General features: G+C 44.6%; 1 protein-coding gene across 1 annotated transcript in view; it reads right to left on the bottom strand.

Moving 5' to 3' along the window:
* Positions 1 to 17,313, bottom strand: part of VPS53 (VPS53 subunit of GARP complex) — a 125,528-nt gene that overhangs the window by 32,251 nt on the left and 75,964 nt on the right. Inside the window, exons 14-17 of the mRNA XM_059998414.1 lie at positions 10,244 to 10,486; positions 7,140 to 7,287; positions 3,594 to 3,676; positions 2,549 to 2,627 (exon numbers count right to left, since the gene is read on the bottom strand). Coding sequence (XP_059854397.1) covers positions 2,549 to 2,627; positions 3,594 to 3,676; positions 7,140 to 7,287; positions 10,244 to 10,486 — 553 coding nt within the window. The remainder of the gene's footprint in view (positions 1 to 2,548; positions 2,628 to 3,593; positions 3,677 to 7,139; positions 7,288 to 10,243; positions 10,487 to 17,313) is intronic.

Raw genomic sequence — 17,313 nt, 5'->3', positions numbered from 1 at the left:
TCATCTCACACATCTCTTACCCCACACTTTCTGGAATCTAAGCACCTTGGAATAAGGTCCACATCTTTCCCAGCCTTGGGACTCCCAGCACCGTGCTGGGTAGAGTCTGAAATGAACTGTTCAACTAGCAGCAAAAATGATGGAATCACAGACAGGAATAAGCACTATCACAAAACAAAAGTTTTAAAAAATCCTAGAAGAAACTACACAGAACAGAAGGCAGGCACAAATAACAGAGGGTATTTGTTTAATCAGTTTGTGACCACTTGGCTTGTTTATATCTGGTCATTTTCATCACATGGATTTCATTTTGCTAGAACTCCAGAAGACTCAGACAAAGAGTAACGGCCTCCCAGCTGCTGCCTTCCCACATCTGTGGTTTTCCTATGATGTAAACAAAAGATTCTGGAGGTATGGTCTCTGTTAGTGTTTGCTGGTGTGGGTATGGTGGAGAGATGGGTGGTGGAGGCAGTTTGAGGGAAATCCACCTAATGAACTGACAGTTCATATAAGCAACACCTGGAGTGTTAAACCCCCTACAACTGTTATTTTACTGAAAAAAAAAATCCACTCTTCCTTTGGTAAATGTAAAAATTCTTTCGCCAGCTGCATTCCAATCGAAAGTGTGTGGCAATGCAGGAGAGATGGCAGCCGGAACAGATCATGTTCAGGATGTAGGGAGTGTTCCCCAGCAGCGAGGGGATAATCAGAACCCACAAAACCAATCTTCAGAGTCACGTTCCTTTCAGAAAATGAGTGAGTCTCCCTGTGCCTGCTTGGAGTATTCTGCTTGTAAACACTTGGATGCTGGAAATACACATCCATATCTGATTGGTGGAAGGAAGGGCCTTTTGAATGGAAACTCTGTGACATCAGCTACTCAGGACTCCCCACTGAGCGCCATAAAACTCCAAAGCTTAAGTTTTGGTCTTAGCCCTAGTTTTGTTAAATATTTACAATCTACTACAAAACCAAATTCACAGCAAATGTGTGTTTACACAACCTTGTGACACGGCCACTCCTGACAAGAGGGAAAGAGGACTAACGGTTATTGGCACCAGACCAGTCACTCTCCTCAGAAGGCAGATCCTGGCATTTCACATACTGATGAGGTAACTTGGGCCCAGAGAGGTTGTTACTTGCTTAACACGCCCAAAGGAAAAATGAGGAGAGTTAAGTCTGTCTGATTCCGAAGCCAGTGTTCTACTCTGCTACTGGTCAGTATGCCCCAGAGAAGTTCTTTCTCTACAATTTGTAAGAATGTTCCAAGAGTCTACGATTCTAGAATAGGCATTGGCAAACTTTTTCTGTAAAGGGCCAGACTGTTTATATCTTAGGCTTTGCGAGTCATCTAGTCTCAGTTGCAACTACTTAATTCTGCCGTTGTAGCACAAAAGCAGCCATAGATAATATATAAATGAATGAGCGTGGCTGTGTTCCAATAAAACTTTATCTGGCAGCAGACCAGATTTGGCTCACTGGCTGTAGTCTGCCGACCCCTGCTCTAGAAGGTTCAAAGAGTGGGCAACTTCGTGTTATTTGGCTTAGAAATCAATGAAGAATTGCCTATTTCCAACTTAATTAATCAACAAGTATGAGTCTTCTCTATTCTATGTGGTCCATGAACTTAAGGAACTGATTTTCTTTTAGGAAGAAAAGACACAGGCACGTAAAAGCCAAAGAGCAACATGAAGCTGCACGTGATAAGCGCCAAAGGAGGGGCCTGCGGACTGAGGGCTGACTGACGGGCCACCACGATATTAGAAAACCAGGGTCCGCAACCTGATCAAATGATCCTGCACCTCACGAGAGCGCAGAGAGAGTCGGAAAAACTTCTCAGTGGGCAGGAATGAAAATGAGTCTGAAGTGACTGCCGCCACACGAAGGGTTTTCGGCACGTGTCAGATGCTGATCAAAGGCAACCTCACGGACTTCCCTGGTGGAGCAGTGGTTAAGAATCCGCCTGCCAATGCAGGGGACACAGGTTCGAGTCCTGGTCGAGGAAGATCCCACATGCTGCGGAACAACTAAGCCCGTGAGCTTCAACTACTGAGCCTGTGATCTAGAGCCCGTGAGCCACAACTACTGAGCCCCTGAGCCACAACTACTGAGCCCTCGTGCCACAACTGAAGCCCGTGCGCCTAGAGCCCGTGCTCCGCGACAAGAGAAGCCACTGCAATGAGAAGCCCGTGCACTGCAACGAAGAGTAGCCCCCGTTCGCCGCAACTAAAGAAAGCCCGCGCACAGCAACGAAGGCCCAACGCAGCCAAAAATAAATAAATAAATAAAAACGATTTAAAAAAAAAAAAGCAAACTCTCCTTCAAACTTAGGAAACACACCTGCTCCCCGTCTCATTCTCAAAGGACAGGCAATTGACTTCAGGTGCAAGATCAATTGAGTGCTTTAGCAAACTCCTGGAGGGCTCCGTTCTCCTCCCAACTGGTGCTTTAAGCACTGAAGAGCCTGCAGGAGCTACAGGCAGGGCGGGGAGAAACCACCTGGGGTCACTCTTGGACATTCAGGAAGAAGCACTTCCTAAAAGCTTACCTTGCTCATGGCTGTCAGGGCGGGGTCACAGGCAGCATCGAGATCCTGAACCAGCAGCTGAATGCTGCTGGAGATGACACTGCAAATCAAACACACTACCGTGGGCACAGCTTACAAAAGTGAACTGTGAACGAACGACTGACCGACACAGCCCCTTCCAAATGTTTCAGGCACCTGTGTAAAACTTAGATGCACCATTTCCTCAGAAAAACTTGAGTTTCATTTCAGAAAGGAATGAATGACAAGGAGGAGTGTTCTGGCTCCGCCCTCCTTCTTGCTGTGTGTCCTGGTCTCACTCGGATGTGTTCCTACTCAGTCAGGACACCAGATTCCACGGCTCGTCTCCCCAGTTGCTACACCCAGAATTCCTCTTTGCTACCTCCTCCAAAAGGACCCGTTTACCCAAAATGTTTAAATCAGATCTTGCGGGGGTTGGGGGGAAGTTGAGAGAAAATGACCTAAGAAGAGAATTTGGACTTTTCCTCAGTAAGTGGCTGATGTGAAAGCAGAAGCTTGGCTTTCCCAAATCTCATTTAACGACCAGGACAAAATCCTGCCAGGTAGCACCAGGGCAATAACTGTTTCAAGAAGGCTTTACAGGCTGAACTCCTTGGACACTCTTCCACCCCAAATACACTTGCCCTCCCCCGCCCCCCAGTGGCTAAAATCAGGCTGCTCACCCTTTATACCCTTGAAACACTGGAGGTGGGGCTGGCTCTCTGTAGATTTAGCGGGTCAGATAGGAGGCCCTGGACCTGACCTTCCTGCAGGGATGGCCAAGGGGGGATTTCTTTTCTCTTGTTATTCTAGATAGTGCAACAATAAAGCCCCCAAAAGCTAAAAATGATTGTATTTGAGGAGGCGGGATGGGGGGCAGCGGCACCAACTTCTAAGGCTCCTTGGTGGCTGGTGGAGAAAATAATCCTGATCCAACAGAAGGCCCTGGAAACTTCTCAGGTTCTGTAGTAACCTACGCTGACGGCCTGAGACACGCTGCTCCGTGCAGGGGGAAAGGCGGGCCTCGAGCAGGCGCGCGAGTACATACGTGCTGAATGTGTCCATTTCTCCAGTCAGATTGATTCGCTCAGTCAGACTTATGTCGACCTTCTCCTTGAGTTTCTCTTCCAGCTGTTAGAGAGTAACAGAGAGAACGACATACTTAATGCTTATAGGAAGGAGCAACGTAACAATACTTAACATTTACTGAGTGTGAGGATTCCGGTATAATTCCAGGCACTTTTCGTGTATGGACTCATTTAATTTTCACTGCCCTGTAAGGAAGATTCTATTATGATCCTCCTTTGATATATGAGAAGATGGAGGCATGCCCTACCCAGGACAGTGAGTGGTAGGGCTGGGAATCAAACTTCCTCCAGAGCCTGTGCCCTTTGGCCCTGCACTGTACTTGGTTCTCACGACACACTGACAATTTAAACAGATCCCCATTTTTAGGATACTCCCTGCCTCGTGAACTGCTGGCTTACCCACCAACACTGGAAGCCTCCAGTGGTGGGTCGCAATAAAATCAGGTAAAGTATTCCCTGAGCGCTGGGCTGGGCCACCCACCGCGTTAAGGTGTCGAGGGATACCAAAATAAACAAAAGAAACACAGTTTCTGCCGGCATCATCCTACAGCCAAGCGGGGAGAAACGCTGGCCACGCTCCAGCAGCCTCGAAGAAAAATACAACTGACCGGGAATTGTAAATACCTCAAAACATCCTGGGAATTGCTTCACCTAGCATCCCTAAACCTATTTATTACAGAAACTCTAAGAATAGAGAATGTTTTGTCTTAGATTTAAAAGTGACTCCTAGGAATGGGTAAATTAATGTAACCTTTTGGGAAGGCAACTTATTTAAAAGGCAAACATTTAAATATACACACTCTTTCGGCCGGCGATTTCGCATCTCGAAAGATATTTCAACGAGTAATGAGAACAAGGTACGGCGACGCACACGTGTTCTTTGCAGCATTCATGAATTAAACCAATATTTACTGAAAGTCTATTCTAAATAGAGTGCCAGGCTCTGTCATAGCATAAGGGAGTTAGCTGGTGAAAAAAACAGATAAGATCCTCTTCTCATAAAGCTCACATTCTGCTGTCGTTTATATTAGTGAAAAACTGGAAACAATCTACACGTTTATAAGGGATTGAGGAGAAAAATTACGGCGCAGGCTCTCAAGGCTTCAACTCTCTAGCGGCCTTTCCCTGTTAACACTGAAAATAAAATCCAAACTTCTAACTATGATTTGGGTCCTGTCTAGCTTCAGGGCCCGCATCTTGCTTTCCCCCTTGTCCGCCTGGCTTCAGTTACACCGACCTCTTAAGGTTCTGGAAGACACCAGGTCTTTTCCCCCTCAGGGCCTTCACACGTCCTACTTCCTCTCTCCAGGGCCTTCACACGTCCTACTTCCTGTCTCCGAAGCACTCTCTGCTCCCCCGTCCTAGCCAGCTCCTTTGCTTTGCCACCCCGCCCCCCCACTGCCCATCCCTTCCAAGCTCCTCACTTGGCAGTCTCCTTCCCACCCCTCAGGTCTCTGCTTCAATATCACCTCCTCCAGGAGGCCCTCCTTGACTACTCTACCTCAGTAGGCAACTCCCTAACTAGCACTGCAACATCTGTTTCCTTCCTAGCACTTAGAACAAAATTGAGGTTACATCTTGCCTTACTTATTATCTGGCTTCTTTATTAGTTCTAAGTTCCATGACAGTAAGAAATTTGTCTACTCTGTTCACCTCTGTGAATTAATACCAAATACAATGCCTGGTACATAATCAGTGCTTCATAAAGATCTCTTGAAGGAGGGAATGGCACATGCAGGTGTTAAGCGTAAAAGTGTTACAATTAATGAACCGATATTGACACATTATTGGCATTGTTTTCATGCAGGTGTTAAGGTGTTAAGCGTAAAAGTGTTACAATTAATGAACCGATATTGACACATTATTGGCATTGTTTTCTAAGTATTATTTTTCAATTCTTCATTGCTTGGATTCTCAAGTCTCTTTGGTTTCTCCCTCCATTTCTTTTTGCAACCCCCCCCCCCCAAACCCCTGTGATTTTTTCTTAAGGAAACTAGGTTGTTTGCCCCGTAGATTTTCTCATAGTTTGATCTCATTGATTGTATCCACAAGGTACTAATTAGCATGCTCCTCTATCCCTTGTATTTCCTGTAAATTGTAGCTTGATGTAAAAGCTTGATCAGATTCAGATTTTTCTTTTTTAAAGAAAACTCCTTCATGGGAATCCCCTGGTGGTCCAGTGGTTAGGACTTGGCGCTTTCACTGCCGTGGCCGGGGTTCAATCCATGGTCGGGGAATGAAGATCCCACAAGTCACACAGCACCAACAAAAAAAAAAAAAAAAAAGAAAAAGAAAAAGAAAGAAAGAGAGTAAAAAAAAAGAAAACTCCTTCATGATAGTGCTGTGTACTTCCATCAGGAGATAACATGATGTTTGGTTGTCTCTCTTTTTGTAATGTCAGCAGCCATTGATGGTCAATGCCCAGATCTATTATTCCATTAAGAAGTATAAAAGAATGATATTTGAATTCAGTATCTTTTCTTCTTCATTTATGAACTGAAAATCTGCTATAAAAATATACTTCCCATTGTCTGTGATTTGGTTATCCTGAGGTACAGTCAGATAGGAAAGGCAGGATAAGAACTTTTCCTTTATTTACCAGTATTCCATTCATACCAGTGGTTTCTTAGTATCTTCCAAGGTGATAAGTGAATTTTAAAAATCATTATAACTAAATGGATTTAAACATATTTGATGTTTACAATCGACTGTAGCTAATACTCTCACTGATACTTGTATGTCTCATCTTTGACCAGTAGAGTTCATTCAGGCTGACTCCTATAATTAGTTTCCTAACGCTGCCGTAGCAAATTACTACAAACTTGGTGGCTTAAAATGGAAATGTATGCTCTCACAGAAGTCCAAAGGGAAGGGTTGGCAGGGTTGGAAATGTGGAAAGGAACTTCTAATCCCACATCTAAGGCTGAACAGAAAATTCTTCTGGTCTTCCTTCTGCTAATGGGAGCTCCAGCAGAGACATTACCCTTTCCTGCTTCCCAGTTCCTGAACGTCAGCATCCAGACAATGGTTATTTGTTTCTGCAGATTGAGAATATGCTCCATACATTTCAGGAGACACATAAAAGCCCAAAGGGTTTTCAATGACCTGGTAACACTCCTGAGAATGGAATCACTGGTTGTGACTCATCACCACCAAGGCTGGGGCCTACCACCACTACGACTGTAACTGCTTTTAGCACGTGGGAGACAGGGCTGCTGACCTATTTTCAAGAGGGCACGTCATGCTCTTTGAGTAGCTTACACAGCTCTGGGGAGGAGACCAGTCATACTTTCTCGCCCAGTCTCCTTTTAACAAGGTCCTTCTGCAAGGGGGCTGCCTGGGCCGTCCCCTGGCTGGACCTCGAGTTTTCCCCTGTGGGAGACCAGCTGTTCTGCCCAAGGTTGTGTGTGGCCTCGTTGGGGCCCATATTCTTACCCACTGAGCTAAGTGGCCCAGGCGGCTCAGGAAAAGGAGGAGGTGGCGCAAGGGCAGCCCGGGCGGCTCACCTGCTGGGTGGTGGCCAAGCAGTACTCTGCAGTGCTCAGGATGCTGCAGATGAGGCAGAGCTCCTCCAGGGTGAACTTGGCCACTTCTGAGCCCTCCTTTTCCTTGAGGAGGCTGCTGATGGTCAACCCACCGCCGCTGCTTGTGGTTCTGAGGAAAAGGCATAGGGACCAGTCAGGCCAGGACTCCTCATTTGCTTCCTGACCCGGAAACTGCACGTTGTAAGACAAAGAAACAGGGGAAGGAGAGGCTGGACGTGGCCCAAACAAATCCACACACAATGAGGCCCTTTCCGAGTGACCTGACCTTGACTGTCATTTGTTTAAATTCTCTGACCATCAGAAATAGGAAGAGACGATCCCAACAGTGAGCCAGCCATCAGTCATGTTAACTACAATGACTCTGCTCTGCTGAGCGGCCTCTCTGCTTAGCGTGGCATTTCCTGATCTGTACAGCTCATTCAGAGTCATGTGTAGTGCAAAAGCTGGCTCCCCAACTGTTTCTCTCAGTTAAGAAAATTCTGCATGGGAGCTTGTCTTCGTGCTTGTGGAGGGGTTCAGAAGTGAATGTTAAGACATGGTTCCTGGCCAAAGGCCTGACTGCCTCAAGAAACAAAAAAGCACGTCATCTCTTCCTACTGATCTAATCATGTGATCACAAAAAATAAAAAAGCAGTTTTTAAAATAACTTCCTGCAGTTATAAATAAAATTTCAACTGTGAGAGTCTATTTTTTAAGAAGACAGAAATCAATGACATTTACCTTAAAAATAAGAGAAATTTTTCCTTTAAAACACACACACACACACACACACACACACACACACACACACACACACACACACACACACACACACCCCTAAACTTCCCAGTCTTAGGTAATCAAAGATTTGAAAACATCTTAATTTCTAGTACTTGTAAGGGTATGAGGACACTGGCTGTCTCTTCCACTATGGGTTAAGAGCTTTAAATTGTACAACTTTTTTGGAGGTATTTTTCAGGAGCTTAAAAAAACGTTCAGACTCTTTGACCCAGTAGTTCTACTTCTGTTCAAGGATGCTCTTCCGAATGTTATTTAAAATACCAAAATACTGAACCCAACATAAATGGTCAATTAAGAGAATGATCAATAAGAAATCTCAGAAGTTAGCTGAGGGCCTTCGGTATGTGGGAACATCATAGCATCATTAAAAGTGTCTTGATGGGGCTTCCCTGGTGGCGCAGTGGTTAAGAACCCGTCTGCCAATGCAGGATACACAGGTTCGAGCCCTGATCCGGGAAGACCCCACATGCCGCGGAGCAACTAAGCCCGTGCGCCACAACTACTGAGCCTGTGCTCTAGAGCCGGTAAGCCACAACTACTGAAGCCCATGCGCCTAGAGCCCGTGCTTCGCAACAAGGGAAGCCACCGCAATGAGAAGCCCGCGCACCACGATGAAGAGCAGCCCCCGCTTGCCGCAACTAGAGAAAAGCCCGCACACAGCAACAAAGACCCAATGCAGCCATACATACATACATACATAAAAAAAAAAATCTGGAAAAAAAAAGTGTCTTGAATATTTTTACTGTGCTGACTGTTCTCTGCTCTTCTCTTCCCTTTTCACCGCTTGGGAGACTGACCTCTGCAGACTTTTCACCCAGGCTCCCCAGCCCCCTGGGCTCCTGTTGGTTTCAGCCATCAGCAGAGGCTGTAGGAAGTCAGAGAGGTTGAGGAGAGAGAAGTCAGAGTAACAACTAGCCTTCCTGCTCCCTCTGCTTCAGTGTGGTCCTGGCAGTGACCGTGGCCCCTATGACTACAGTTTCTGTTAGGCAGCCCTTTGTCCACAGCCCTAGCTGTCACGTGAGTTTTAAAGTAGTAACAATTACCCACTAGAGTTTGGATGCTTCAGAATCCTCCCTTGGTTCCTTTCACCTGCCCCCATTTCTGTGAACAGTGGCTTTAGTAATAATATCCCAGCTGAGTACCATTTGTTTCCTGCTGTGACACTGACTAATACACATGGCAAAATGCTCACATCATGACAAAGCAGGGTATAAAACTATAAGCACTATAGTCCAGTCCTGTTAAACGAATAAACAGAAGCATTCAGTCACACACATTACACATATAAAGAAAGAACAGAAAAATGTATACTGAAAAGTTAAACCTGTTTTCACTGGGTGGTGATTTTTACCTTCATCTTTGTGCTTTTCTGTGTTTTACAAACTATAACAAACTTGCAGTATTTTGAAAATCAGGATAAAAGTTATCAAAAATTTAAAAATAATGTTTATCATATTCAAAGAAATTCTCATGTGTAAAACATGTCTGTTACTTCAAATCTCTTGTAGAGCGAAGGGATTTTATTTTTCTTTCCTCCCAATTATGTAAAACTCCTATATATGACACATTTTAGTGCCAGTGACAGAAACTAAATTCCAAACTGTTGAATTTAGCTATGGGAGTGATTTATAATTACTGGATTCTGAAGCATTGCTTCAGATCATATTCTATTACAATAGAAATTGCTATATAACCAAAATATCTCTAAAACTCTAGTCGAACAATCCATTTATTTCAAGTAATAAGCTATATAACAATATTTTAATGCCCCAGAATAACAGAGTAAAGTCGCTATAATTAGGAGCTATGCTATGCAACCACCTTTCCCCAAATCCTACCACATCTTTAAACATTAGACTCAACCCAGGAGAGCAAGATACACACACCATAAGAGAGACTCTGGCCTGAATGAAACTGCCCTTGCTGTTCAAAAGTCATTGCTACCACCACCCCACTTCTTTTGCCAAGTACCTATCACTGAATCCATGTAAACTAAGCACGTCTATAATGGGACTGACTCCCCTGAGTCCACCGTGGCAGGATCCGACCTATGCTAGTGGCCAGCGTGGCAGTACTGACTTCCTCTGGCGGTCCTGACCAGCTGTGGAATCCCATTTGAGAGGAAACAGTCTCAGACCCTTGGGAACTCCATAAGGGTGTTTTCCTCCCTGATAACTCTTGGCAGTTTAGCGAACAGCTTCAGGGCGGATTTCCTTAAAGATTTCCATACTTAGGTATATTCAGAATCTCACTTCTCCAGTCAGACCAGGAAGAACAGGACTCACTTGGGCAGGTTGCCAGAGAGGATTTTCCAGGCGTACTCTCGGAGGTACTTCTGGAAAATAGTGGTCAGGGCGATCATCGGCTCCCCGGTACTGAGCTGCGAGCACTGCACCATGCACTTCTTGTAGTAGACAAAGAGGTCGGCGCAGCTGGGGAGCACGGCGCCCCCCTCATCCATGTTGGGCTTAGGTGGCCCCTGGGCTTTGAAATCGGCCACGAACCGATCTATCAGCTCCCCAAGGTTTCTGGGAGGAAGAAAACATGAAACGTTATTTTACTTCAAGAAAGAGAAAACAAACGTGCTTGACTGCCGCGAGGCGATCACTCCTCATGCTTTTTACATTTAAAATTGGACCCGTTTCAGTAAGTCGGACAGAGAAAGACAAATATTAGATGATATCACTTATATGTGGAATCTAGAAAACAATACAAATGAATCTATTTACAAAAGAGAAAGACTCGCAAAAATAGAAAACAAATGTATGGTTACCAAAGGGGTAAAAGGGGGGGGATAAATTAGGAGTATGGGATTAACAGATACACACTACCATATATGAAACAGATAAGCAACAAGGATTTACTGTGTAACATGGGGAACAATGTTCAATATCTTATAATAACCTATAATGGAAAATAATCTGAAAAAAATAACTGAATCGCTTTGCTATATACCGGGAATAATACAATACTGTAAATCAACTGTACCTCAATAAAAAGTAATTAACTTAAAACATTTTTAGAACCTGGATCCATTTTTATCAATATCATCATTAACTACCACCACCACTCCTACAACAACAGCAGTGATAAAATTTGGCATTTGTGCTGTTTTATACTTTTCAAGGCACTTCATGATCGCATTTGACCCCAAACCCCTGGGAGAAAGATAAGGTGTTATTGGACCCTCTAAGAGATGAAAAAAATAAGGCCCAGAAAGTTTGTCACACGATTTAGTGGCAGAGCTGAGCCTAGAATCTACCGCTTAAGTGTGTGCACTGGTCCTACTACTTTATCAGTACCAGCTCCCCTTTCCACAAATGAAAACCCTAAATAATGACAGTGTTCATTTTCTGAACACTTATGGTATACCAGGCACCATGTCAGCTCTTTGTAAGAGTCTTTATACGTGAACTTCACTTAATCTTCACAATAACCTTATGACGTAGGGACTAAAACTATCCTCCTTTTCAAAAAGCGAGGTGCAGAAAATTAAAGGACCTTGTCCAAAGTCATATGGCCAGAGAGTGGAGGAGCCAGGATTAAAACCCAAGCAGCCTGGCTCTAAACCTCATGCTTTTACCCACTCTACCCTACTACCTCCTCAAACACAAAAACGTTATGATGTCAGCAAATATTTAGATATCATTAACCTAAAGGTACCCAGCACACAGACAACTAAACAAAGAGAAACTGGAAAGAAACAGTCTAATGCTTTCTTTCTCCTTTAATGCAGTTTCTTCTGAACAACTTCCAAAAGCAAAGGTGTAAGAAATCTTGGGAGGAGAGAAAATACTGAGCCGCTCCAGGCTTGCCCCAGGTCACGGTGATGAGGATGGTTGCAACTTTCTCCCATTTCCCATTCAAACATCACTGAATTTGCCTCAGTCACACTGAGTCATCACTGTTCACATCCAGCAGGGCTATATTAATTGGTCCCTGCACAGTTGTGCTCTATGAAAAATGGGGGAGAGGTGGGTGTTCCCACCCCTCTTAACATTTTGCATCTTTTTAGTTGCTGTCTAAGGCTACAGGAAACCAGCAGTGTTTTTTGTTTTGTTTTTTTGTATTTATATAACAGTCAAGAAGAAAAAGACAAGAACCACATGCAGTATTAATGAGTAGGAACAGGAGAAAATTGACATTTTACTCAAGAGCTTTTCTTATTGAAAGTTTATTACATCCAGATATAGCCACTGTGCCCTCAAAGAACTTAAGGCCTAGGACAGTCCATTGTGATGGTGGTGACGGTTAGCAAGCAGAGAAGGAGCGAGTTAGTTGACCTTGGAAAGCTCCAGCGTGTCCACCCTCCTTCCTCACACCCTCTTCTTGTCTCACCTTTCCATTTAATTTCCCACGTCTCCTCCACAGCGACCCCATGCTCCAGCCAGGCTCCCCTCAGCTGCCGCTCTGCTCCATCTCTATCCCTGACTCTGTGCATCTGCCTGGATGCGCCCCCTGGTGACTCTCCCGTCACCACCTGTCCACTCACCCTCCCAGCTCAGCTCAGGAGGCACCTAGATAACTCCTACTCACACCCATCCTCTATCTCAATTGCAACTTCTGTCATCTGTAACACACTGACGACTATTTTTTTTTTTAACATTTCATTATACAGTGTGAGGGTGTCAACTATTCAGGAAACATGCTGACCTTCTCCCATCCTGGGCCCGTGGTAGGCCATGCTCATCAGGAATGGCTGTGTCTTTCTCACTGATCTCCAGGGTAATTTCAGAAGCCTTCCTGAGACAGCACTGTAGCCAGTCACTTCTTATGAGCTGAAGTTGGCAGAGAAGGTGAAAGCTGCTTGCTTTATAGTGGTAGAATCTTCTTCTCTGTGTCACGTATGTTATCGTGAGATTCTTGAGAGCAGGGATAATGTCTACGCTACTTCTGCTCCCCCGAGGCCCAGCCCTCAAGCTTCCGTGTGCAGCTAAGCTCCCAGTTACGTTGGTGCCCAACACGTACTCGGCGGATCAACCTCCACGTTTTGTTCCTAAGGGATGGGAGTGGAAGGGTCGGGGCTGGTGCACTGGAGGAGAGCATAGAACAGCAGGGGAGGGTTCCTCTCGAGTCTTCCTATGAGAGACTCTAACCTCCGAATCCACAGTGCCAACCAAAACAGGGGCGAGAGCTCCAAGGCATTTTTGCCTGAACCACTCCTCTAATGCCGCTGGAAGCTGAAGCCAGGATACTTCCTCATCTACCTGCTATTTCGGAGCCAAGCTGATGAGTAAGACTGTAAATTAATTGTGATCATAGAACAGAGACAAAATTTCCTCTTTAAAAAAAACCAAACACTAAAGATCTTCCATATTTTGCAGAATGTCTCTTGGGTTACTGTTGACATTGTTCTCTGGTGTGAACGAGAAATAGACCAGAGTGACCCACCCCTCCCCACTTCCATCTTGCGCTCTTCATCAGCCTGCTTCTATGCCACACGAGACACTAGACAACGAGTAATCAAATACCTTCACAGAAGAGAAGAGGACAAGTCACCCGGATGGGAACGGGTAAAGTTCGAGAGTTTGCAAAGGGGATGCAATCCAATCAAATATGGATGGAGCACTTCGTATGCACAAGGCGCTGCGGGCAGCAAGTGTAAGATATAAATGAGTCCAACAACAAAAAAAGCAAAGGTTACCATTTCTTCCAGGCACCAAACACTACCCTGAGTTTTGGCAGGATCTTATAGGAAGGACTACTGGAGAAAGGAACACGGGGCGTGCTGACCTGTTGAATGGAATCACAGGGATGCGCCTTTTATACCCTAAAGCAATTACAATCAAGTAAAAGGTTAAAAAGGGTCAAGTCCTGATTACAGTGCTGCGGGGGGTAAAGACACAGCATCTGTCCATTAGAGGCTGTGACCTATTGGGGGAGATAGGACCTTCATGATTATGATCTTTAGATCTCAAGATGGCAACAAAATGCTAGTTTTGCAGTACGGACAATATGACCAATTTGTTTTAGACAAAGGAAATAACAGAGGAAACTGGAGAGAAAATTCCACAGCAGATTCAGGCAAGAGAATAAAGGCCTGGAGTCAGAAGTAAGTACAGAACACGGTGTGAGGGGGAGAGGACGGGAAGAAGGAGAGGAGTTGGCTGAGGCAGAAGACACAGACTGAGAAAAGTCTGACCTGCAGTTAGGTTCATACACACCTCTGAATTCCCACAGCAGACTGTTCATACCTTTAACCCTCCATGCTGTGTTCCAAAAACTTTTTTTGGTCTCTCTCTCACACTAGGCTATATGCCTATAAACTAGGCACTGCACTGGCTACATTATAAATACAATCTCACTTAATCCTCACAACAGCCCTGAGCGGAAGGCATTAGTATCCCTGTTTTATAAATGAAGAAACTGAGGCTGAGAAAAATAAGATAACTTGCCCTAGGCCACAGAATTTATCAGAGCTGGAATTCGAACTGGGGCCTGTCTGACTCCAAAGCCAAGCTCTAACCACTATCCGATGCTTTGATTTCAAAACTCTAAAGCGCTACACAGATACATGGCATTACGATTATTGGTGTGATTCACTTTCTCTGCAGCTTAAGGAAACACGTCATGGATGCAGATGGTGTCTTTTATCCTCTTCCCTGTAGCTTGAGCTTTTAACCCAAGAACCGTATAAGCATTTTGGGGGCGCCATGTGAAATACTGCTGGGAGTTCCACTGATACAGAAAACGACCTAGGAATAAAGACTACTGCAGAGCGGTGGCAGCAGAGGGGAAGATTCAAACACGGTGAGAAGGAAAACCACACTGCACACCAAGCTTAGGTATGGATGACCAAGGCCATTTCTTCTGGTGGGTCTGCAGCTGACATTCACAGAAACAGTATTCTAACTGGAAAGTACAGGAGTGATGGCTCTGGGGGAGGAAGAGGGTCGTCAGAAAAAGTGGGCAAGGAGGTGAGTACGGGCAAAGCGGCTTAAGACCCCCAGGAAGTTACAGAACTTGTTCATCCAAGGATGCGCCGACTAATATGCACCCCTACCCCTTCCCTGTGGTTGGGGCAGAGGAACTGGCTCTGGTGTGGCCAGCAGGGAGCCAAGCTCTGGCTTGAGCACAGCTGGGAGATGGGTTCCACACAGGTAAATAGAGCAGGTGAATACATGGAGGATCCTGGGAACCAAGCTTCTCACTGCTGTAGAAGGTGGTTACAGACATGGGACGGGGACACTCCAGTAAACCCTGAGGTTAGGTTAGAATTGGAGGTACTGGCATAGACTCACAGGTTTTAATATATAAATAGGTATAAAAGTAGATAGATAGGTAGATATACACATACATACATTGCTTGGGTCTCTCAGCTCAGAGGACTCAGAAGCACGACACCCCAGCAGCAATGAACACATATAACGCGCAGACTTAGTTTCTAAATGTCATTTCCCACCAAAGGAACGAGGGATCCTGGAAAAATGGATGACTCCAGGGCTGGGTTAGGAAAGTACAAGACGAGCCTGGTATATTTTGTTGGGCCAGAAAGAAAGTACTCAAAACACGCTAGGGGCATGCAAAAGCATGGAAAACTAGCTGGGAGGGGCCGAAACCAGGACAATTTGGGCATTAAAACAAATAATGATGGATCCTGGAAGAGAAAAAGGACATTCGTGGAAAAACTGGTAACATCCAAATAGACCTGGAGTTTAGTGAATAGTACTGTACCAGCGTTTACTAGCTGATTTTGATAATAACTGTGCTACAGTTATGTAAGATGTGAACACTAAGGGAGCTTGGGAGAGGGAATATGGGAAATCTGCACTATTTTTGAAGTTTTTCTGTAGGTCTAAATTTATTCGAGCATAAAGTTAAAAAAAAAAAGATAGTAATGACTATAACCCATTGAATAAAATAGGAATCCAAATTCCTATATCCACAAATAGGAATCTGTCCATGCTGCTACAAATAAATGGGGAAAAGAGAAGGCTGTTTCTTAAAACAGAATAAATGTAGAAGAAATGATGGAATTAGAAAAATAATTATTTGGCAACTATCTTAGTAATAAGTGATTCAGGCAAGTGTCATTAACAGATGGTAAAATAAGTAAGTGAAAGATGAGAAAAAGGCTATTTATATGGTTTCAAGGTTAATCAACACTTATTAATTACTTATTAATTAATAGAGAAACCTGGCCAATACCATCTAAACCAAGTAGTAAAACTGACCAGCACAAGTTGTGGGACACATTGATACCGTGCGTCTCCTGACAAGAGTTACTGAGAAGAACATGGTGCCACTTCTGTATGAATCATAAATCATGAGCCAGCAACAGTCAGAACCAGACTGAGGAACATTCCACAAAGTAACTGGCCTACACGTGTCAAAAATTTCCAAGTTGTGGGACTTCCCCGATGGCGCAGTGGTTAAGAGTCCACCTGCCAATGCAGGGCACACGGGTTCGAGCCCTGGTCCGGGAAGATCCCATATGCCGTGGAGCAACTAAGCCTGTGCGCCACAACTACTGAGCCTGCGTGCCCAGAGCCCATGCTCCACCAAGGAGAAGCCCGCGCACGGCAATGAAGAGTAGCCCCCGCTCGCTGCAACTAGAGAAAGCCTGCGCACAGCAACGAAGACCCAACGCAGCCAAAAATAAAATAAAATAATTAATTTTTAAAAATTTCCAAGTCATGAAAGATAAAGAAAGAACAGATTATTCTTCTGGATTGAACCAAAGAGACATGACAAATAAATGTAACCTGTGATCCCAGAATGGATTTGAGATCTATAAAAAACAGGACTGGGGCAAATGGGGAAAGGGAATAGGGTCTATGGATTTAATGGGAGTGCTGCATCAATGTTACCTTCCTGATTTTGATGGTTTGTACTACGGTTACATAGATGTGTCCTTATTTACAGGATACACACACTGAAATATTAAGGAGTAATGGGGCATCTTGCCTGAAATTTGAGAATTTGAATCTCTCAGGAAAAACAACATGTATGTGCATATATCCGTGAGTATGTGTGTGTCTGTCAGTGTGTGTGTCAGAGGCGGGAGAGACAGCTGTTAATAGAGGAACCTGGGTGAAGGATACACAGGAGGTCTATGTACGATTCTTGGAACTCTTCTGAAAGTTTGAAATTAATTCAAAACAAACAACAAGCAACATTAGTTTATAGAGAGACTCTAGGCTTCACCCAGCTAGAAGAGGTGGCGGGCTCTATTTCAATGAAAGCTATGACAGGGAACTCAGGAGAATGGGCAGAAATGGAGTCCCTAATAATTTCTTGGACTGAGAATGTCACTGAATGGAGTGAAGAAAGTGCCTATGGAGAGAAATCTCTCCTGCAAGTCAGCCAAAGAAAACGCCTACATCCCCAAGAGTAGAAGAGACACTACTAACTT

This window comes from Delphinus delphis, chromosome 19 (genome assembly GCF_949987515.2).
Source record: "Delphinus delphis chromosome 19, mDelDel1.2, whole genome shotgun sequence".
Classification (NCBI taxonomy): domain Eukaryota; kingdom Metazoa; phylum Chordata; class Mammalia; order Artiodactyla; family Delphinidae; genus Delphinus; species Delphinus delphis.
The sequence above is the reverse complement of the archived record's forward strand: the minus strand, read 5'-3'. Positions and strand labels throughout refer to the sequence as shown.